The following is a 23,664-nucleotide window of genomic DNA, read 5'->3' on the forward strand; positions in this document are numbered from 1 at the left end:
GGGGGGGGCATTGTTTTGGGGGGCTTCGGCCCTCCCCGGGGGGGCCGCGGCCCCGCTTTGTTGGCTGGGGAGGAGCTGGCGGGGGGCTGGGGGGCCGGTTAGGGGGGGCTTGGGGGGAAACTGGGGGGGTTTGGGGGGGAACTGGAAGGAATTGGGGGGGCCCAGGGGGGCCCTACCAGGCAGCGGGGACGAAGGGGAGGGAGCAAAAATCCAGACAATACTTTTGGGATGTGCTGGGTGACCCTGGGGGGGTTGGTTTTTTTTTCTGTGCCTTTTTTTTTTTTTCTTTTTTTTTTCCCCCCCACCCCCCTTGCTTGTTTTTCTCGCTTTCTCCTAATCACAGTCTTTGGCCATTTTTAATTACACGCTTGCGATTTTTAACAGGAGATTCTTGTTTTTCGCCCCATCGGGAGAAATAACTTGGTTTGTTGCTTCATTTTTTTGTTTGTTCTGTTTTGGTGCCTTTTTGTTGTTGTTGTTTTTTTCTTTTGGTCGGTGTTTAATAACTTTGTTCCGAGCAGAGATTTTATTAGACAGATCATGAGTAAGGAATTTCCTTTATTAAGAGTGAGGGAGGTGGGGTACGGGGTAGAATTTGACTTACGATATTTTAATGGTGGCCGAAGCAGCTCGGCTGGCTATCGATTTACCCGCTTCCTGCTGGGTCTCCCTAGGTTTTAAGGAAAACACAAGCTTTAACGTTAAAAGTTCTCGTAGGCCACACGGCTCTCAAACAATGGGCAGGCAGCTTTAATTTCCAGCTGAACTTTCCAAAAAAAAAAAACCAGTGAAACCCTCTCACCTAGCCCATGCATTAACTTCCTGAAGCGTGCATCGGGTGCCGACGTGATTTTTTTAACGTTGCCTGGAGTTTTTTGGAGGAGCGACGGGGTCTGAGCACAAAGCTGGGCTCTCTGCGGCTCAGAGCTGCCTGGCGAGGAGACGTCGCTGCTCGCACTTAAAAACTTGCTCAGTGATGTCTGCGAAGTTCTGCTGGTTGTGGAGAGTCTCATAATCTAAACTATTCGCCTTGTAATGATAACACAGAGCAGCTTATTTACATACTAGGGTTTTTTCTGGGGAAAAGGAAAGCTGTCTGCTTCAAGTGCTTCGTAGCCGCGGTCTCTCAGGATCTCCAACTGCTCTGCCTTTGTTTGTAGATGTGTAACTTTTCACGGCGAGCTGTTTATGCAGCAGAGGTTTATTGCGTGTTTTTGCTAAGAGTTTGGAAATGAAAAGGGTCCTGGTAGCCATTAGCTCTTAGCAGCAGTAGGTCTCGCAGCTGCTGGGTAGCAATGAATGTGCGCTGTGTAGGTGACTGAACGTGGTTCTGATGCTCTGTGCGCTTTGAATGACAGTATTCAGCTGTCTGCTACATTTAACATGGCATTTCTATAAAAACACGGCTTGGAACTAAACTTGAACTACCCAGAATGCTCCTTTCCCCTTTGCTCCCTTTCAAAATGTCTCCTTTGCCAAGTTTTCTCTCTTGTTTAGAGCTGCCTCGTCTATATTCGACGAAAGAGGAAGCTGCTTGGAGTAGGAGTTGCCTGTGCAGAAATTCGTAGTACCTTTACTGGATCTTGTCTGAGATTGTCTGGAGGCTCAAACGATGTGATTTTTATAGCAGCGCAGTTCCTAACGAGCTGCGTGCAGATTAAACGGCCGAGGTAGCATGGCAGCACCCGGAGTGTTTGGGACCTTTGTAAGCAGAAATCCAGAATCTTAAGTTTGCATTTGGAAAAACAAACCAAAAATCAACTTGTCCCGATACTTCGTGTGGCTGAATGAGCGCGTGGTACTACGGTGGCACTCGTGCCTTGACTGAGGATCTGCCTTGTAATTTGCGAGGTGTAAACAAGTTCGGGAGGCACCGGCGGTGCAGTTTGTGTCGTGTGGTGTTCTTGGGGACTTTTTTCTCCTCGTTTTCTGTGGCAGCACTTTAGCTGGTGTTCTGTCCATCGCATCAAGTGGCGTGCTGATTTCAGTGTAATGGGCGCCTTAAGTGAGTCTCGCGCACGCTGACAACACCTGAGAGCACAAAATGTGGGCGTTTTGCCTACTGCGTGTCGTTACCTGGTGTTTGAGTTGCCAGGCTAACAGAGCAACTGACTGTGTTGGAAGGAGTCCGACGTGGCCTCGTGGCGATTCCCCCCAGTTCCACGAGGGCTGTGTTTGCTGAGCGTACGAAGCCGAAGCTGCGAGGATTTAATGCTCCCTTTTCCTTCTCCCTTTCTCTGTCTCGCCTCCCTCCCCTCACCCCCGTAGGTGTTGGTGGAATGAGCGTTGCGTGCGTGTTGAAGAGAAAAGCAGTGCTCTGGCAGGACTCGTTCAGCCCCCACCTGAAACAGCACGCTCAAGATACAGCTAATCCCAACATGCCTGTTGTACTGACATCTGGAGCAGGGTCCCAGGCTCAGCCGCAGCCAGCTGCAAATCAGGCACTGGCGGCGGGGACGCACTCCAGTCCTGTTCCCGGATCCATAGGAGTCGCAGGCCGCTCCCAGGACGACGCTATGGTGGATTACTTCTTTCAGAGGCAGCATGGTGAGCAGCTTGGGGGAGGAGGAAGTGGCGGAGGCGGCTATAATAACAGCAAACATCGCTGGCCTACTGGGGATAACATTCATGCAGAACATCAGGTAAAAAAAAGTTAAATGTTTCCAAACCGAGCACGTGAATGCACCGGGCTTGTGATAGATGCTTTTAATGACTTTTTTAAAAAAAAGCTTAAGGTGTTTTTTTGTGTGGTGGGAATTACAACAGTCCTACTTCTTGTTTTCTCTTTTCAGGATTGCAGTGCCTTGCTAGCTATAAACTGAAATGTTTCTGCTCTAGACGGTGTTGAAATCCCAATCCGCTCTCTGACAGTCAAATGCATGTTTGCAAAATTTATCATTCTCTTTATTGATTTTTTTCTTGTTTCTGTGTGTATGTGTGAACCAGTTTAGCAGTGACTGCTGCTGCTTTTCAGATCTGTTGCTGTAGTTAAATAATTCTTATGTAATGCTATTACAAAACTGCCAATGCATGTAGGTTGAGCTTTTACCATTCCCAATATTGAAAAACACAGTTCTGGAAGCTGCTCGTGGGGTGTACTTTCCTGGTTTTCTTGCTTGTTTTGGGTTGTTTTTTTTAATGTTCTAGTTGGGAGGGGAAGGTGCTACCCGTGTGCTCAGCTGAGCTGAGAAGAGAACAGCGCTAAGAACATCATGGAACAACAGCATTTGTACAAACCCGGCTAACTCAGGGACTTAACCTTTCTAAAAGGGTAGTGGGCCAAAACGTGCCTTAGTAGTAGTGTGTACTAGAAGTCTTTTCAGTAGTTGCGTTGTCAGATGTGCTGCGACTGAAACGAGTGCATGAATCACTCTAGCTTGCTGACTGTGACCTGTAAGTAACTCGTCAAACACAGCGGTGAGCTAAGGAGACGTGCTGCCTCTGCTAGGGGTGGCATGAGAGCAGAACCGAGGTGTAAGCACATTATTAAAATGCACGATTCCCACAAATCTATTCAGAGCAGCAGACACAAAGCTTTTGCAACCTTTATTAATATTTCCTGCCTCTAGTTTTTTAAATAAAAATGATGAAGCCCTTGTTCCTCTGCTGTGCCTCCCCAGGGGATGTTGTCATCCAGACCATTTAAAAGCAAACATTGCAGGGAGTTTTGCAACCTCACTGAAGTCAGTGTGTACATCAATAGAGAAGAAAACCCAAGTGCCCTGTTAATTTTTGTAAGAGAATGCATCTAAAATGCTGCCGTGTGAAGTAAGCAGCTAGAAGAATATTGTAGCTATTCCCTTCTGTGGAAGCACAGCGTTAAGTTACCCTGTTACCAGAGGTAACTGTTGAAATGAGATGCAGTTTTATCTGTTAACTATCTAAGCTTTCAGGCACTAAATGTACAGCTTGTTTCAAGAGACATAGATGGAAGAGATTTGAATGTGCTTTAAGTAGCAAAAGAAGCAATAAGCAAAAATTCTTCCTTGGTGGTTTTAACTTGTAGGTTTTTAAGTAAAAATTGTCTTGTGGTCTGATGCAGAGATGTTCAGGCAGGAGCTGCTGTTGTTCGGTTATTTGTGTAAAGATGACTTTATAAACTGAAAGATGTGTCATAAAATTCTTAATTCTGTTTTCCTTCAACTCAAACTTTCATCTTCCTTTCTCTGAAAACCACTAAAAGCAAAGACGATTCGTGGGAGGTGGAGGGGGTGAGGTGGGGTGGACCTCGCAGGCATTACAAATTGTGCTGGCATTTGAACTCCTTTTACTGCATTCTTTAATAGTCAGAAGACTTAAAAACTCTCCCTGGAAGAATCCTGCCTGTTACAGAGCCTTGCCCTCATGTCGGCTGATGTGCTGCTTTTCCTCACCTTGGTTTTATTCAGGAGGTTCCTGAACCAAGTGATACAACTACTGGTGGTGCTTACTGGGGAAAAACCAGCATGCCCTGGTTTGAAGAAACTTTAAAAAGCCACGCACGTAATCTGTGAAGGCAGAACAGTTCTGAGAAGATTGTCTGGGTGGAATATACCGGCAGGATTAAGCCCCAGATGTTGTGTGCGGTGCTTGCTTTGTTGTTCTTCCACGTGTTCTGTGACCTGATGCTTAAGCAATACTCACCCTAACGTAGTTAAGATGGAACCGTATCTGTCCTATTTCCTGGGGGTTTCTCCGTCAGCTGTAATGGATTTGCTCTTCAGTCCTGGTGTTTCGCATTCAGTATCCATCCTTAAACCAAGCTTTGTGTTTAATTTCTTCGAACTTAGCTGAGATGGGGCAGTAACCCCTTGCTCGGGTGTCTAATGCGTTATACACCAGTCATTGGTCTTTTGAAGTATATATTTCTCGCTTCAGCCTTTCTCAAGTGCCTCTTTTTCCGCAGTTCTTGTTGCCTCAGGGTTTCACTCATGGGAAACGGAACGCAGGATACTTGTAATCCTACGACTGCCATTCCTTTTGACTTTTTGGCCACCTCTGCGTCTGTTTCTTAAATTATAAGTTCCTTGGAGCGAGAACTGGTCTTATGCGTACAAAATGGTTTTAATTCAATTTGGGCTTAACCAGGGTAGAATTGAATTTGTCCTGCAAGAACAGAAGAAGTGGAAGGAAGTGGTGGGATGTGCAGAGAGGTGGGGCATCCTTCTGGAGGTCTGCTGGGTCCTGATTTCGTGGAGATCGGGATACGCTTGTGTTACTGGACACTTGATTTTAAACTTCCAAACATACTGCAACTGTAGCCCTTCTTGTTGCCTCGAAGACTGGTTAAGAAAATCAGTAGCTAAAAGATAATGGAAAGTCAGAAAAACTAATTATAGGGTAATATAGGTTAATGTTTGCCTAGAGCTTAGGACCTCGTAATTAAAGGTAGAGGGATTTTTTTTTAATTGTTGAATCCCAGTTTTCTTCGTTACGTATGGAGACAAGCATCTGGCCCTGTCTGTTGGTGATAATACTCCAGTGGTTTTACAAAATGATAGTATTTCATCATGTGTTATTAAATGGTTGTGAGTGCTATGAGTCAGAAGTTATTTACACTATCTTTGCTTTCCATTTTTTGTTGTGCTGGCTGTTTCTCTCATCTGTTTGTCCTTTGACGAGCAGCTCTGAGAATTGAGCTGTGAAGGTCTTTTAACAGTGATGACTGAAGAAAGTGTTTTTTTTCTGCTCCCTAGAAAGAGCTAATGTCCTCTTGTTGTAAACAGGAGGAAAGCTCCATTTCTTTCTATATTGTTTCTAAAAAGAGTTCTCTTCTCTTCCCTTTGCATTTTTGCCTTCTCCTTCATAAAAGGAAAAATGTTATATGGTAATCCAAAACTTAGGAATTGAAGATACTTCACTCACTTTGCATATCTAGTTAATAAAGACATGGCCTCTGTCTAAATGGCATGCACTGTAGGTCCTTCAGCCTCGGCGAGAACAAAGAGGTGATGTTGAAATTCGACTTCTCCTAGACTTGAATGTGTGAACTCCTGAGCAAACTTGCAGCTTTCTGCAGCTACAGGCATTGAAATTGCCAAGCTCTAAGATGGAGATCCAAACTCTTACATGGAGGACCCTTCTGCCAGCCGGGTCCTGGCTGCAGGACGCACTTTTTTTTCCCCCAGATAAGGCTGAGTGTCAATGTCTGCCAGTAATTCTGAGACTCAAACCAAGGCTGTAGCTCATCTGCAGTGCCTCACGACTCTTCAGGCTGTGTGGGCAGACTACTTGGCTAGCTGGGCTAGGGTGTTTTTATGCTGTTCATCCTGCAGAAAATGGTCGGGGACCTGAACTTCCTTTCACGTGGCTGAGTGAAGAGGTAATGGGATGGTTCCTGACCATGAAGGGCTCAGGTTGGATTCGACTTGCTTATGGAAGTTGCCTGTCTCGTTAAAAATCCAGCCAGCCACATACTGCTCCTGAGGGAAATGAGAAGACAGTCGAGACGCTCAGCTGGGAGAAGTTATCAACACTGAGCAGGCTTTTAGGGAAATTGGGTGGGTTTTTGTGGATGGGGTCTCCTGTGGCTTGTTTGCGTGCGTGCATGTTCTTGAACTGGAGCAAAGAGAGAGTTTCTCTGGTGGTGGTCCTCCTGAATTGCAGTAAATGGATATACTTAGACTGTCTGAATTGCAGCTAGAGTAATATGGGAGTTGCTTAGTAGAAGCAAACGATTTGAGGGATTAACTTTCTTTGAGAGCATGTTTAATTAATAATTTGAGACAATAGAACTCTGCAGGGATCATCTTCTTGAATGCGGGGATTTTTTCACATGCAGTTGGTGAAGAATAGTGAGAGCAACATGGCTGGAACGGAGTTTTCTGCTTGGATTTGCCCTCTGGCAATGTGGCTGCAGCTTCTGAACTGAGAAGTTGCATTCGAGAGGAGACAGAAGGTGATGCTGGCAGCTGCCCTCGTAGAGCACAACTATGCAAACTGTGGTGCGTGGTGCTGTGCACACGTCTGGATGTGATGGCACTGAATGCTGGGGTGCCTGCTGGCCGGCACCGTTACCTGGAGATGCCTTGAAGCGGTGGCAGGGCCCTATACGATGATCGTGGAAGCTATGGGAGCCACAGCGTTCTTCCAAAGTGAATCCCTTTTAAGTGACCAGATTTCTTCATCTGTCCATGGAAGGTACCCTTGTGGTCTAAATAATTTGGCTAACTGGATGTGCGAGAGGTGAAGGCACCCAGAGAGTCCCGCGTGACACACAGCGTGTGGTACCGTGCGTGGCTCTGTTCTTGAACCTTACCTCACCTATCTTTCATTAAGGCTGCTGAATTTGGATGCGATGGTTCCAGGTATCACAGTGAACTCGTGAGGGCCTCTCTCACGTGAACGCTGGGGTGACCGTTCTGCTTTGATACCAGGTAATGCAGACCAGTGCCCTCCTGAACTGCAATGCCTAGTTTGGCTGATGTGTTTCACGGTGGTTCCTCTCTAGTGAAGGAGAGGGGTGTCTTGGAGGAGGGGATTCAGAGCATTTAGTCGAGTTTTCTGCGTTACCCTGCCCTTTGGAAAGCCCTGCTGGGGTGGGGGAGTGAGTACCTGGCCAGGTTTGGTGTTTGTAGCTAGGCGCTGGGAAATCCTTTTCTTTTGGGGGAGAGGGGAGTGGGAAACAACCCCGACGTTTTCAGGAAGTCGTTTTAAGAGTTTGTTCCCTCGGAAGCTGGGGGTCGTGTTGTCCCTGCCAGGCAGTTGCAAGATGCCTGGCCCTAGCCATGTTCGTGTGAGCACCCCGGCGGCTGGCCTGGGCTTTTCCGAGCAGCTTGTCGGCCTTGTGGTCGCTTCCTTGCTGTGGCGCTAGCTCAGGAAGAGCAAAATATTTTCACACTGTTGAACTCACAGATTTCAGTGCTTCAATAAGACTTCAGGTATTTCAGTTAATACGTGGTGCCCAGGCGTGCTTTGAATAGAGCTTTATTGGAGTACAGTTTCTACTTGTTTTCTTCCTCCCCTCTATCCAACTTTGGTTTCCACTTACCCTTTCTCTTGTGGTTTGAGTTGGTGTGACCTATCTGGGTGTCTGCAGAACAGGTTGTGATACTTGTAACAGACACCCATTTACAAAAATGCTACAGAAAAGAAACTTCAGGTGAGATGGCAGCCATAGAATCCATCCACAGTAGGGCCTTAGTGGTAAACGTACACAATGAAGTTTGACTGCTGATCAGAAATCTCCTTAACAAAGCTGCTCCGGAGCCCTGAATGCAGTGATGCTTCTGAAAACTGGTGCAGGTTTGTGTCTAGGTGGACAGTGGGAGGATTTTAAGGCTGTCTTCTCCGAATGATGTTCCTGTAAAGAACAAACTTGCCTTTGTTTGCGGATATCATGTGATGCTGCACTCCCTCTCATCGAGTGATCTGCTCAAAGATATTGTGTTACTCCTCTTCCTTTGTTAAGGGCAACTTTTGTTCTAGGGCAGTTGTTTTTATTGGGAGCATCTGCCTTTGTTATTGTCTCGTACTGAAGCGCTGCTTCAGCCCCTGATTCTGTAGTGGGGTAAAACTCGACTGGTTTTCACCCCCCATATCAGTCCCTCGCCCTGCTGCAAGCAGTGTGGCAAGGAGCCACTTGAGTCTGTTTCTGGCAACGGTACCGAGCTTGGCACTGGATTGAGACCTTGCAGGGTCCCTCGTTTACACCTCTTCCCCCTCTGAATTTAAACCTCAAAAGGTGAGAGTGAAAGGAAGAGCCCTCCGGGGGTTGGATGGGGCAGCCCTCAGCGGGGCCCTGAGTGCTTGCACAAAAAACGCCAATCTGAGCGCATGTCCCCAGGTACTGCCTGCTCCTGCAGGGCAAAATTAAGGTCGCTCCTTCTGTAATCTAATATTTTGGAGATCTGTGCCCCAACAATACGTGCCCAAGACATCCGAGGGTAACCTAAATTCCACGTTAATGAAGTGCTTCCCTCAGTGAATAAAATGTGAAGAAAAAACATAATTAGCTAACTAAGCTGCGCCATTCTGAAAGGCTGCCTTTCTTGCGTTTATTTCTGTACCCTGAATCATTAATCATCTTGGCTACACGCCACGCAAAGCATCAGCCAATCTGTAATTTCAATAGCTTTTTGCTTCGAGTGCTAATGGTAGTAGCAATTCCAGCGATGAACCCTTCACTACAAAAATAGTAGTTAAACCACCTAATCCTGGCTAATACTTGTGACTTCACGTTCTTTCTTTACTGACTATTGTTCTAGGAGAGGACTAAAAATAGTGCTGTAATCAGTTGGTGGAACAACAAATTTTAACCCTGGATCTAGCTGTTAGTGGAAGTGTGTGCTGATTTCTTATTGTCAGCTGGTAAATACTTTTTTTCCTAGGTGCTATATATAGTGTGCATGCATGCAGAGCAGACTGCTTTTAAATAACGTGCTACAAGAGCTGCTCAAACAAGACAAATGCAGGCAGTCTCCCACAGCTGAGCAAGAGATATTTGTTTCCATCTGAAATTTGTAAACCCTTGGTGATAGTTTAAAAGTCTTTAGCAACTTGTAAGTCTATAAATCAGGTGCTACAAAGTATTTAGGCTGTTAAACCACTTAAAGTTACCTTTCTTTTTTTTCTTCCTTCCATTCTAAGAATGTTTTAATCAGGCAGCTGTTTGAATATTTGTTTCTTGCCCTTACTGCCGTAATCCTGGCGTTCTTGGAGTAATGTTTACTTTCTCAAGAAATGTTTCACCAGAAAATAAAAGTATTTTTCCCCTCATTACAAATTGAGCAAGACCTAAATTGTGGAAGCCTAATGAATGGAAACTTCGCAAGACTTCCCTTTTTGCGCTTGCACATGAGTTACAAATAAACATCCAAGAAATAATCACACTCTTGAGGTTGTTTGTGTGAGCACCTGTCAGGTACCTGTGCAGACTGAGAGCTTGGAATGCCACTTCTTGTCTTCTCACAGCAACAAACACACACATGCTGTTCATCGGAAGAGCAGAGAACTCACAACGTTTTTATTTATCCTGACAAGTATGGCAGTAAGGTGATTTCCTGCATTACCCTGCAGGAGTAGAAGAGCAAACCAGATGGTCTCAGGACAGGGTGGAGGTCAGGCCCATCAGCACTGGGCAGAGCTTAAAATAAAACTTTGGGAGGGCTTCCTTTGGGCTCGCCGAGAGCACATCAGCAAAGACCGAAGGACGAACACTTCCCATGGAGTTGTGGTCCTAGGGCCCTGCCCTTGCCTGTGCAGTTGTTCGCCAGGATGGGAGGTGAGGGGCTCTGGGCAGAGTGCTCAGGGCTTAGGGTAGAGTCTGTGGGATGCCCCAGAGTTCCTCCGCTTGGCTGGCAGGGCTGAGGGCAGCAGGCAGCCCTGTAATTTACTGCACATCAAAGCCATTCTGGAAGCGGCCCTTGGCGTGTTCTAACACAGCCCAGTCCTGCCCTCGCAGTGCCCGTCCTCGCGAGGGTTTAGCAGGTGGCGGCTGGGTGCTTGCCTCCTGGTCAGAGGGGGAGTAAGCGTTGTAACCTGGGGGAGAGGCGAGGAGGCATAGAGGAGCCTGGCTTAACAAAGTGCTGGGGAAGGAGAAGGGAAGCCTTTGAGATGAGGCCGCAGAGTGCGCAGCTTCAGGGAGAGGGGGAATGGAGAAACTGGAGTTTGCTTTGGTTACCCAATTTGATGTAATTGGCTTAATAGGAATAGATAGTTTAAATCTTCCTCAGTCACTGGTACTGCTAATAAATGCAGACGTTTGATCTGTTTAACATCGTGCTACGTTAAGAAAAAAATCAATCCCTCAAGCTTCATGGTACACTCTGAGAGATGATTTTTATTTATTTATAGACCGCTGGCAGTAACTGGGTAATTTTCAGAGAGAAAGCTGCTTTTCTGCCATAGAACTTTTTTTTCTCCACTATGTTTTTTGTTTAATTCGACCCCCTGTTCCTCTTACTGGGAAATGTTCCTTGCGTGAGGAGAGGAAGAACTCCTGTGACTCTCTGTTGTGATTAAGGATGAAATTCCGCTTTTGTTAGTTCTGCCACGTGTCTGTCCTGGTAAATAATAAGCTCTATATAAATGAGGATCCCGTAGTATATAAGGCAGCGTGCGATCCCCTGAGCTACCTGCGGATCAGGGAACGCGGTGCAGAATTGCCTTCTGAATTTGTATGTAAAGGTCATACGAGGGATCTGTGGCGCCCGCATTTGTTTAATGTGAGGTACGCTGTTAACTCGGATTATTGACACTCATATTTACTTAAAATTACAATTCAGCTACTTTGCTGGTAGCTATCGCTTCTGGGGGAAAACTACATTTCTGGAATACGTTTCTAGAAGCTGCAGTGCCGTTTCTCCTGGCACTGGAGATCGGGAAGGTAAATATACCGGTGTACTGGTGCTCTCGTGTTAATTTGGTAGCTCCTTCAAGTCCTGTTCAGCAGTGGTGAGGACAGTTCAGGGCCCTGTTCCTGTTAATTTAACTGACTGCAGAATTCCTTTCGACAAGTGCCATGTAGCCCTGTGGGCCTGGTTGTTTGCTGGGTTAAATTTAACAGGAGGTTTAAGTGCTGGCAGTGCAGCGTGCCCGATGGTTGCTTGGTTTTCGGGTGGGTTTGCACCCATCTTGCTGGGGGCGAAGCTTCCACAGGGAACCTGCGGACCCTGCCTGCTGCTTTTGGGGTCACAGCTCCCCAGCACTGCTTTGTGCCAGAGCCGTGCCACAGCTGGGTCTGTGACAGCGTCTGCTGGGGGGCTTGGGGACAGGGAAGAGAGCTTTGGGTTTGTGTGTGGCAGGTCTGGCACCAAATGGCAGCCCACAGCTGCTGGTCTGCAGCTGCCCCTGTTTCTGCTGCATCCATGCCATGGAGAAATGCTCCAGGTACGGACAGGGGCTGGTGTCTGGCTAGTTTGGGAGTGGGGAAACTGTCGCCTCTGAGTTGCTGTCATAAAGTTTTGCAGTGATGAGGCCCTCTGATCTGATTTGGAGGGCAAAAAAGAAGCGACTGCCCCATGGGAGCTGGTGCCCTGGCAGGATGAGCTGCGCGCTGCTCGAGGGGATGGAGACCCACGGTGTGTGTTTGGTACGGGGCTGCTGGGAGGCTCTGCTGCTGCGTAGGAGGCTGAATTCTGAAAGTGGCCATTGACCTAGAGATAAATTGGGTTGTGTTGCTGAAATTCTCAGTGGCGAAGAGTAGAAGGCATTCTGCTTTGTCTCGTCCTCTCCAGAGCAGGTGGTGGGCGTCAGCACGAAGGAAACTTGGAAGGGCCGGGGTTCCTCCACGGCCTCACATGTCTGAGGCCAAGGGGCTTTGATTCAGGAGAATGAGAACAAGAATTGGAGGTGTGACCTGGAGTGACCGTGTGCTGAGCAGTACAGCTGTCTCCTGCTTCTTTTTTTTTTTCAGAGCAAAGGTGAAAATGGATTAAGAGGCTTTGGAGAGGCTGGGGCAAAGCAGCCCTGGGGTTTGCTGCAGCTCCTCGTAGGGGCACACGGTCCGGGGCATGCGAGGAAGCGGGCATCAGGGAAGCGGCTCTGAGCTGGAACGTGCTCCAGTGACACACTTTTGCATATCGGTGTGCATGGAAATCGCTCTCCTTGAATGAGATACTCATTAAGTTTGAGATTTACATAATTCCTGAGTGTGCACGCAGCGCAGCGTGAAGGTGAGGAGTGCTCCTGCGCAATGAAATCGCTTTGTAGCACTCATTCAGGAGCAGCACTGACAGCCTGAGTGGTGCTAAGCAGGCTTCAGAAGCGAGCTTGCTGATTTTCTGCGTTACCAGAGAGTGTAAGCCCTCCTCAGAGGGTCAGGAGGTCTGTTCTGTGGGGCTGGTAAGGACGAGCACGTTTTTTCACCCCACAGAGGCGGTGCCGGGAAGAGGCTGCTGTGGGGTGCTGCTGGCTGGGAGCAGAGGCTGGATGTGTAGGATCCCTTAGGAGGCGGTTGTGGCAGACACCTAACCTCTCCTTGGGCGATTCCCCATGTTTCTTGGGGCCACCTCTTCCTCCGAGGAGCCAGGTTAGCATGTCACACACAGATAGGGCCCTGCTTCCTTGGGCAGCCAATTTAGCTTGGCACGGCCTTCTGGACTTCTTTCCAAACTCGAGATCAGTGGTGAACCAGACTTCATGGTAATCAAATCTCGTACGCAGCAGTGCTAACCTGTGAATGAGCTCTCCCTCGGTGGACCTCCTCGTTCCCAGTGCGTGCACCAGCGTGGTTCTGTCTCGCAGGTCTGTGCTCGATCTAGACCAGGGAGAGTTATCAGGAATAGATCCCGGTGGGGTGCAAGACCTTCCGTGTGTTTCAGTTACCAGAGTGCAGCCTGCCTTTTGGAATACAAGGCTGTACGCGCTCCTGGCTTTGGTTGTAAGCTCTGCTGGTTCAGAGGGTGTTTGTTCTTCTTTGACAGGGAAGTAAAGGGACTCTGCTATTTGTGCACATTGTGTAAGAAAACGGGGCAAAGAGGTATTGCTGTTTGATATAAGTGGGAAAGAAGTCTTTGCAGGTAGAATAATAAACAAGTCAATGTGGCAAACAAATCAATGAGATGATCAGGAGAGATAAAGGAATGATGTGACTGAGGGCGAGGCCTCAAACGAGGTGGTTATGGGCTGTTGGAGCAGCTGGTACACGGAAGTCAAGACAGGGACCTGATTTAGAAAATGTTTTTATCCATAATTGGCAGGATTGATCATAGGAGTGTGACTTACATATCTGAAATGAGTCATTTCTCCTGTTACCTGATATTTCTGATAGCGGATCGAGGAGCTCAAACTCTTTTTTTTGGAGTGGCTGGAGTGGAGCAGCTTTGGGAAGGACGTGGAGGCAGCGCATTTCCCCCTATATCATTTTACGGGAGATGCTGGGATGGTGACTTGCCACCTATGAAATGTTTGACAGAAGGCTTCCTTCAGAGTTTCAGCAGTGAAAGTAATAGCGCTCAGTTAGGTGTGCAGTCAGACCAGCCAGGTGTGAAGCAGCTGCAGTGCTCTTGGCTCTGGTGGTTCTCCTGCTTTTTGCCCTCTGCCACTCATCGCATCTCAGTCCCTGTATCGCCTCTATTAACGTGCCCTCATGGCATCGTTCTGTTGCAGACAGACGTGCTCCTCAACTTCAGAAATGGACGAGCAGTCAACACTGAAGAGAGCTACATGTGCTTACTGGACTGTAGCCCTTCAAAAACCATGACAATACAGCAGTTGCTGTTTGTTTGTGGAAGATCTTGAGCTTGCATTTGAAGGCTTTTGCCACTTTAGAGGTGATGGTGGTGTTAACAGTTGCACCAGCTTTAGCCTCTCTGCTACGAGTCCAGGCAGCGTGGGAACGTGGCTTCGCACTCGGATGTAAATCCTGCACTTGCGCTGCTGTGATCGGTGTAACTCGGTGATAACATGCTTTTCTACTCAGGACAAATGCTTGAACAAGACATCTCCGAAAATGTTCTTGCATCTAATGTGAAGAAATAAAGCATGGACATTCTAGCGTTTTCGTAAATGAATTACATTTAGTAGAGTGCAGGCGACCTTGTAATGTGCCAAAATACTGTAGAGAAGGGGAAGAAAGGGGCTGAGGCAAGAAGCGGAGTTCTTGTTCCGACATTACCTTCATAAGCTGAGCGGGGATCATCGGGGATGTGTGTGCAGCTGAAGCTGAGGAGGGGAGTTCACGTTGGCAGCCTGGAGTCGCATTGTCACTGTCTACAGCCCTGCGAGTCCTGGATCAGTGCCACTGTGGCTGCAGCTGTGGTTTGCTGGGAGGCTGCTTTAGCAGCAAGAGTAATGCACATCACCTACCGAATCTCTGTGTTTAGCCTCTCCATTCCTCGCGTCTCGTTGAAATAATAATTTGCTACTGATCGGCTGTTGTGGCTTAGTGTGTCTGGGGGTTGCTGCGCTTTCCACGAGTTCAGCTGGAAACGCTTTGCAGAATTTCCTTCACGAGGCAGCCGAGGTGCATTAGCTAGCAGATGAGCGGTGGGGTTGGCAGTAAAGCCAAGTCTTGTCTGGTGCCGTAGTTTCTGGAAGGTGGAGCCCTGTTTTCTCTGTGTGCTCGCAGCGTGCTTCACTGCAGAACGAGGCAAGGCTGAGGCAAAACTGGAAACGGCTTTGAACCGAGAGGTTAAACTCTTGCCAAGTGGTACTGTCACCGAGTAGCAGCAGGATTCACACTGGAGGGGACTTCGCTTTCCTTACATCGGATATTCTCGGATGAGGTTTACTGAACCTTAAAGTGGAAACAAAGCATGCTCATAGCAAAGTCTTGACTTGGTTCTGCTGGAAATAGTAGCACGAGGATCAGGAGCCAAGGTCGGGCTTAAGATCAGTGAGCACGGTGTGACTGTATGGCATTGGCCCATTAGCGAGGTGGGGCGTTGAACATCTAAACCATTCTTTTTCCCTTTGTGCCCTAAGTGGCCCACCAGGTGCCATAGCTGACCTCGCTTGGCTTGGGGGTGGCCGTGCCCAAATCTCCTGCAGGCCTTTGGCGGTGCCAGGCTCAGCGCCGTGTTAGTCTGCAGCGTCCCGGAGAGCTCCTGGAGAGGGCCGCAGTGAGCAGCGTGTGCGTTACTCATAAACACACATTTTATAAACTATTACCACTGCTCCGGCAGAAACCTGTATCAGATCTGCTGGGTTGCAGGGTTATGTAAACACGGAGTAGGCGGCGCGCCGTGCTGCTGCTGTGCCATCCGAAGGGCTTGTGGCTCTTGTAATAACCTGCATCGAGACAGCGTGATGGCTGGTGAGGGCAAGGATTATTCCACCTGAATCCTAGCACGTAGCTGAACCTCGGTGCTTTGTCCTCAAGTCCATAGTGAGGGTTCTTGGTTATTGTTTTTTTCTTCTGCCCATGTGCTCAGTGGCTCCGCATGTACGGGCTTGCCTGGTGAGATCTGGGCTTGCACATCAGAAAAAAGTTTACTTGCATTTTCAGCACCGTGATTTATTTAACAAACTGCTGCTTTTTGCTGTTCTCATTGAACCCTTTTTCATCAAATCATGATCTGCAGCAGCAGCACGTCAGGTAACTGCTCAGGTAAACGTGTGGCCGTGGGTCCTTCAGTGCGCGCCTTTCCCTTGCTCCTCGGCACCCTGCGGGGACCTGGAAGGACCTGTCTGCCATTGCCCTTTTCCTTGCATGCCTTGGGTTCCCTGATATGACCATGGCACCACGTGGCTGCCGTGCACACACCGGTGACCTCTTGGGAAGGAGGGAACAGTCCTGCCCCATCAGGAGCCTACCAAAGGCCTCCTGCACCCCTGGGGTACGGTTTGTGCCTCGGGGCTCCTGGTTCAAGGCGTTGGTGCGGGTGTAGTAACTAAGAGCAGCTGATCTGGAGACACTGCTCTCCTCTCTTCACCCCCTGCCTCCCACTTCACACAGTTCTATTTCACTTAATTTGCTTTCTGTCTGTACAACCGTTCTTCTCTTTTGTACTGCTGTAAGTGGAACATCAAGCTGCCTGTTTTGTAAGCCTTTATTTGATCTTGCCTGAAAGGAAATGATCCCGACTTGCTTACGCATTGACTCCCGCACCCAAAATTATGCAACTCCATGTGAAATATTACTCTTTAATATAAACTGAGCAGAGGCAGCTGTGTTAGACTTTGTGTCTTAAAATAATTGCTCATTTTGTTTTTTGGTGCATGTATAAATAACACTGAAAGTTGTAACTTCTGCGAGTCTTAAGGTAAGTTGTCTTCCGGAGCTCAGCTTTGTTGTGTGCTGCGATGCAGCGTGTAGCTCAGTCTGTATCAGAAATTGCTCTAACTGTAATTATCATTGGAAAAAAAAAAAAAGCAAGCATTTCCTCACGTGTTTTTCTTACCCCTCTATAAATAGGTGCGTTCTATGGATGAACTGAATCATGATTTCCAAGCTCTTGCTCTGGAAGGACGGGCGATGGGAGAGGTAAGTGAAAGGCATATAGAAAGAACTTGGTGTTTTGGGGGGAGGAGGGAAATAAGTAAGAGGTTTTTTGAGGCTGCTGGTATGATTCTGAACTTGAAAGTTCTCCATGGTGGCTGTGAAGCTTGTGTGTGTGTGCTGTAACAAAATAAAAACCTGTCAGGCTAGAATGCGCCTTAGTAGGAGGAACAGCTAAGCCCTCCACCTGTTGTATCATCAACCAGTAAAATGGTGGTTGTAAAAGAACAGAAATCTGTCGTGTGACAAGTGTTACAATACTTGTAGCATGTTTATTTTGGGATGCAGTGATCTCAGACCCTGTAATGTTGTGGGGTTTAGCTGTCTGTCATTGTCTGCTGCCCAGTTCCTACTCCTGGCCACCTTCTGGCCCCTGTCATACAGCGCAGGGCTGTGTTTAGTGTTTAAAGTAGCGGGGCAACATAATCAAGGGTTGCAGAAGTGATAAGTGCTTCGGACAGGTCAAAGGACTGGGCAGGAGCTGTCAGATAGTGCGTCTTCCAGTTCCAGCTGCGTTCAAGACAGGAAGAATTCTCTTAATCTCGCCAGTGCAGTGAGCAGCAGCAGATCTGGGTAACGTGACCTTTGGTTTTTCTTTGAAGAAAGAACTTGCCTATTTGTGGTGACCGGGAAGAATAGCAAGTTACTTCAGATGGCTGCTTTAGGTTCCTGGAAGTGGGATGTAAACGCTTCTTTTCCTTGCCTTGTTGCCCTTCCCTTTATAGCCAGTCCCTTCAGAGGTTTGTGGAAGAACAGAGATGAGAAAATCATGTCTTGGAGCAGTGTTGATGTGCAGCAGGTCTGCCTCCAGCTTGATACAGGTCTGGCTTTTTGGAGAGGCTTCCTTCCTGTGCTCCTGTCTGGCAAATTCAGAGTGGTTTTCTGCATCTCGAGTGCATCCAATTTCTGCAGCCTAGTTCATGAACCAGGTTAAAGAAACGCTCTGTAGAATCCAGAAACGGTTGGTGAGGAGGAAACCCAAAACCACCGTTATTGGGTAGTTTGCCTCTCAGTCAGGTGAAGGACCTCTGTCAGTTCCTGTTGCTGGATGCCTGGCTTCTCTGCTCTTCGTCCTTTCTTCTCAGCAAGACTGTAATGCTGAACTGTGGTTCAGTGTGATGCTGTTTGATAGGAAAATCTCCATTTCTCTAGGTTGCATTAGCCTACACTGAGACTATTGACTAAGAGTAGATGAAAACGGTTTAGAAAGGAGAAATCACGATGTTAAAAAATCCATCTAAAGCTGCTGAAAAACAGCCGATGTGCCTCCATATGAAACATGCCAGGGGAATGACAGGGCTGTGAATGTTCTGTGAATCCTCCTTTTTCTTTTTTTAACACCTCACTGGGGCAAGACGTTCATTTTCAGATATAGAGTGTACAGGCTCTTTGAAAGCCTGGTAAGAGTAAGTATAGCACTTACTTTGTGCTTAATACGGCATTAGATCATGTCACTTTAAACGCCTAAAGGCATTCCGAAGCATGCTGGCTTCTACCAGCCCCGAGTGATTTCTGGAGAGAAGTGAATTTAGGGTGTTTGGGGGGTGGGGTGTTGGATCCGAGGTTTTCTTCACTGGATCTTCTAAATGATGACTCATTCCTTTTTTTTTTTTTCCTCTCCTTTCTTGTTACTGTGATACTGGAAGTTCTGGAGATGGCATCCTTTTGTCACTGGGCTTTTCCCCATTCTGGCGTGTCTTTTTTCCAGGAGAGGTGACATTTCACATTTTCTTTGTCTGAGCTGGGACACCATTTCTTATTCCTCGTAGGTTTTCCTGTGTTAGTCACCACAGTTTCCTTTCTTTATCCATTGATTCTGCTCTGTATTTCCTGAGGTATTTCAGCACACATCCAGCTGGCCAACTTAAGGAACTGTAAACCAAGATCCATGCTTCTGATTCTTACCTGCAGGAAGTGTTGATAATCTTGTACTGTGAGCTGATATTGAAAATGCTGGAGGAGAAAGATGAGGAAAAGCGTGTTTATATATACATCTGGGGAAACAAGGCATTTAGTGGATCTTTTATCTTCTGTTGCCTTGCTTCTCAGTAAGCAATATCATAATTCTAGTGGTTTAAGGAGTTTCTGCCTCTGAACACATCAGAGCTTTTTAAAAGGGTGCTGTCAAACACTTAATGTCTTATCTGTGCTGCTGTCAAAATCCAGATAACTTTTGATTTGTGATGAACAGATATCCTAATCTGGGGAAATTAAGAGTAGTTTAAAAAACCCCATGGCTTTGATCTGCATTGCATCTGTCTCCATCTTCAGAATCCCTCTCTCCCGTTGTAGCTGGCCTTGTGCCCCCTCTCTGTCTGTGCAAGTGGCAGCACAGTGCTTTTGGAAGCCAGACTGAAAAGATCTGTGGAAAACCCTTTCGCCTTGCTCTGAAATGGAAACGGTTTGGTTCATGTGTAGCGGACACGGTCAATAATGTTCAGTCATCTCCCAAAAAGGACATCTGATTTCGCCCCTTATTTTTTAGCACTTGGGCCAGTTTGCTAGTTATACTGACGGAAGCCTTACTAGAAGCCGTGGAAGCATCATGAAGTCTTCACTGGATCTGTATCCAACTCCACTTCTCAGCAGATGTTGCACTGAAGAGTAACAGAAGAGCCGGTGTCTAGCAGTTGGTGAAGCCAGAAGCAAAACGATGGAGGAGGGCATTTCAGAGAGAGCACGTAGGGGCTGCCTGGCTTTGCTGCCTCAGCACACGGACCAGGATGCTTGTCCTTGCCTCTTGTGCTGTCTTCGAAGGTCTTTGATCATGCAGCAGTGATGCTTATCTGAAGCTTAACACAAGCTATGTGAGGTTTTTTTCTTTTCAGGCCTTCAAGACAAGGAGCTGGATGTCTGCTTTTCTTAAATCCCTATTATCTGGAGCTTAGCAATACTGGATATTTGTGCAGTGTGTTTTTGGTGTAGTGGACAGTGCAGAGAGTCTGAGGTGGCATTTGTCACCGTGCATGACACGAGTTTTGAGCTGCGGAAGCATTCTTGGTTTGCTGGTTGGTTATGCTGGGCGGTAAGCCTGCAGCACTGAGCAGCTGGGGGAGCAGCGAGCTGTAACGTAATCCAGGAGGGTGGGAGGGGAATGGGAACGGGAAGACATGGGGCAGCTGGTCGGCCCTTAACTTCAAACCTGCCGGGAGCTGGACCAAAAATTTTCAAGTAAGAATATCTGGGGTGATAGTGAATCTCCCTCTCCTCTTGAAAAGACAGGCTGGTGAGGAATACTGTCCATTTTCATCTGACAGGCGTTGTGGTATTGCGCTCTGGGTTGCTGTCCTCTCAGTTTTTGGAGTCTGAGCCTTGAGCAGGGCTGGCTTGAGCCAAACAGCAAAGTTGCTGCAAGCCCCGTGGTTCCTTGCAGCAGATCTCTTAAATGGCAGAGGCTGAGGCAGTTTGTGTTCTCCATGTCTGTGTGCCCCTTGATGCGGCTGGTTAGGGCCTCAAGAAGACCCTGCCTCCAGTGACCAGCGCCTTTCCTGAATCGGCGTGGTGACGGAGTGGTTGTCATGGTGGGCCCAGGCTGCTTTTATCTGGTTGAAGAGCAAACCAAGCCCACGTGACGCTGCTTTCACCACCTGTGATTGCTCCCTTCTCATCGAGTCATCACTGGAGCTGGGCTGGGGACTACTGCAAGGTGTGAATCATGTTTCTGTTCGGTTTCAGTGACCTAGTGCTAGCAGCGTTAGGAGCGGGAGGGCTGAAGCTGTGTCTGTAAGCACACTGGTGGCCCAGGTGCAGGGGCTGAGCAAGAGCCCAGCAGGGATGGGGGGACCAAACTGGTCTGGACTGGCAGCTGCTGCTTACGGCCGTGGGTTTGGTGACACGCAGCTAACAGCATGCTGTGGCAGGATGGATTTTCTGGTTTAAGCTTCCCCACTGTTCCCAGACGTGACATCCTGCCTCCTTCTATGTGCGGGCTCTTCTGCCAGAGCCCTGTGAGCTGTGAGCTGGCAGGGGCCGCCCCTGCTTGGGGTCGGGTACTAGGAGCTGGGGGGGGCAGCACTCAGCCTTCACCCCGGCGCTGCTGCCAGTGGGATGCCGGCTTGGATTGCTGCTTGCACACCCGGTCTGGCCGTTGTGGCTGGTTTTGGGTGCAGGGGGGTAGAGAGCATCTCGCTGCCTGTGAGCCTGCGGTGCTGCCCGAGTGTGCCCGTGAGTGCACGCTCTGCCTGCTTGTACCTGTTGCTGCGGATAAACTGAGTTCTCCAGCTGCTGCGGTGGGGCACAGGTGGCTTCTTTGATCGTAATATTTGCCTTGTCTGAAGGGGATCAGGTCACTTAATTTGTCTAATTGATAATCCCCGCTCAGTGGGTCTGCACGCCCAGGCTCAGTACTTGTTGATTGTAGAATTGCTTCTGTTGCTGTGTAAGTCGCCCCCCCCCTCTCCTCCTCCCCCTCTGCTAAATTGAATATTGGCCTAAATCTGTAAGTCCTCTGTAAGAGGGCTTAGAAGGATTATTTTCGTACTAGATAGGGTCAATTTTAATAAATAAATAGGAAAAAAAAATCATCAGGGAACAAATAAACTGGTCTTCTAACCTCTGCGTTTTCTATTTTTAATTTTCAACCTGAAAAACTGGATTATTTTTACTTAAACAAGTTTTCTTTTTCTCCATTGCAACTGACAACTTTCCCTGAGGAAAAATTCATCATCTTGGCAGCCTGTTGTGTAATTCAGTACAAGATAATTACTGCTTGCTAAACCTCTAGGTTTGGATGGAGCAGCACTTGACAGAGCACGGAGCCCCTTACCATCTGTTTAAATTGTCTCTTGGTTTATTTTTCCCCCCAATATTGGTAAATACATCCAGAATACGTATGTAAATCAAACCTTAATATTCTGTTTCTTTCTGCTAATGCTACAGAGCTTTCAGTCTGAAAGTTCATGCTTACATTCTAGGGGGAAAGAAGAAATTACAGGGGGCAGAATTGTAGTTTGCTTGGGAAGGGTTGTTTTCTTCCCTTACCCTCCAGTCGTGTGTGTGCCTCGTTCATGCAGCCGTGTATCAAGTGTGTCTGTGACCATGGCAGTTCATTCCCGTGGCTGTCCCTTCCCACGTGTTCGCTGTATGACTTTATAATTGAAATTTGGAAGTGTTCCGTGCGAAAGTGCTTTGAAGTTCTGAGAGATGAAAAATCTCATTTTGTTGCCGCTGTTGGTACTGTCTGGGAATGCGGCAAGCGCCAAAGACTGCACCAAGGATGGAGACCGAGCGTAGTTACCTGCAGCAGGCCTCTTCGGGAGAAGCAGCTACCGAACCCCTAATCGTGTTTGCCTCAAATCTTAGGATCGCGTTAGAAATGTTGAGGTTACACGACGCTTCAGCTCTACGGGCCAGACAGCTCCGGGGCTCCCCAGCAATTCTTGGGCTGCCAATTTCCTCTCCTGCTTGATTTTTTTTTTTAGCTTAAATTTAAAGTTGCTTTTTCCCTTAAGGTAGAAATAAATTTTGTAAACTTAAAATTTGCTATTGCTTTCTTGAGTATGCGAGGGAAATTTATTTACATTTTGGAAACTCAAGAGCTTATGGTAGGAGCTTCATTTTCCTGTAAACTGGATGATGCTCTTGAATAAAAACACTCAGTTCTGCTCAGCTCTTCTGCCTCCTTTCTGCAGGTCCCTGCTCCTTCTCATCTTCTTATTTCAGGTTTGACTGCCAAACAGGTCTTGTCCTTTTACACTGTGAGATATTGTTAAAGGGCTCGAGAAGTTGTAGCTGCAGCTAAAGTTTAGTTTGACCGCTCCATATTGCTCTCCTCTCAACTGAGGAGGGAGAGGAGCTACAGTGGGACGGCATCAGCAGGAGTGGAAGAGCTGCGTTCCACGAGATGCAGGAATGGCAGAAGCTTTAATAAAACAAAACTCCCCACAACAAACCTGTAACGTGATGTGTTTATGCATATAAATGCTGGAAAGCCCCGACCCGACTGCTTCACCTCCTCGGCGTTACCCCTGCTGCCGATGGAGGAGCAGCGCCTTTGAGAGGCGTTTTGCTGACGGGCGGCTCTCGTCCTTGCCGTTGTGCTGGAAGTACAGGGGCACAGCACAGGTTTCCCTGCTGTTGTCCTTGGGTTGAGAGCCTCAGAGGCAGGCTTATGCTGTGTTGCCAATGCCATAACAGCTTGTAAAATCACTGGAGGATGCCTAAAAAGAAGTGACTCGCTGGAATCTTGTGTTACTGCAGAGGAGGAGCAGCCAGGGAGAACACTGCTTTCTACTTAGTGGTTTGAGAGGTACAATAACAAGCTGGGTCTTGTTCTCGCAGTAAGAAGATGATAAAGCCCAGAGGAAGCGTAGCACTTAGACTACAATGCCTTCTTGGTAGTTTTTTCCTCCTTCTTGAGAAGTTTGGGTGGAAATGACTCACTGCCAAATAAAGAGCTTGAAAATAGCTTGGGACACCTTGTAGGGCAAAAGGCCATTAAAGGGCCTTGCTTGGACAGACTGTGCAGGGTGGGAGTGGGTGTGGATGGTGTGCTCTGCGTTGAAGAGCTGGGGACAGCAGAAGTTTGGTGTTGGGGTTTTGGGACTCCTTGATACAGAAAGTGTTTAGTTTGAGACTGGAAAGGCCATTGTCTCCTGCCCTGTGCTAAAGACAGACTGCTAGGCACTGCACTTGTAATTCCTGCTGGGAAGCAAGGTGGGTCCGAGTCCCGTGTGTTCCTGGCACTAACAAATCCGTGTATTAAAGCATTTTCCCTGCCGTAGGGACAGCGCAGGTAACGGCGCGTGTCCAGGTGTGCTTGGAGTGGCACATGACTTAAAGGACTTTGGAGTGTGCTGCGTTGT

The 23,664-nt window shown here is 47.8% G+C and overlaps 1 protein-coding gene across 10 annotated transcripts in view; it reads left to right on the top strand.

Moving 5' to 3' along the window:
- The window catches only part of PUM1 (pumilio RNA binding family member 1), a 70,218-nt gene that overhangs the window by 500 nt on the left and 46,054 nt on the right, over positions 1 to 23,664 (top strand). For all 10 annotated transcript variants that reach the window (XM_035345500.1, XM_035345502.1, XM_035345510.1 and 7 more), the window contains exons 2-3: positions 2,269 to 2,642; positions 16,778 to 16,846. In XM_035345500.1, coding sequence (XP_035201391.1) covers positions 2,280 to 2,642; positions 16,778 to 16,846 — 432 coding nt within the window. In that variant the 5' untranslated portion in view covers positions 2,269 to 2,279. The remainder of the gene's footprint in view (positions 1 to 2,268; positions 2,643 to 16,777; positions 16,847 to 23,664) is intronic.

The sequence above is a fragment of the Oxyura jamaicensis genome, chromosome 23, assembly GCF_011077185.1.
Source record: "Oxyura jamaicensis isolate SHBP4307 breed ruddy duck chromosome 23, BPBGC_Ojam_1.0, whole genome shotgun sequence".
NCBI lineage: Eukaryota > Metazoa > Chordata > Aves > Anseriformes > Anatidae > Oxyura > Oxyura jamaicensis.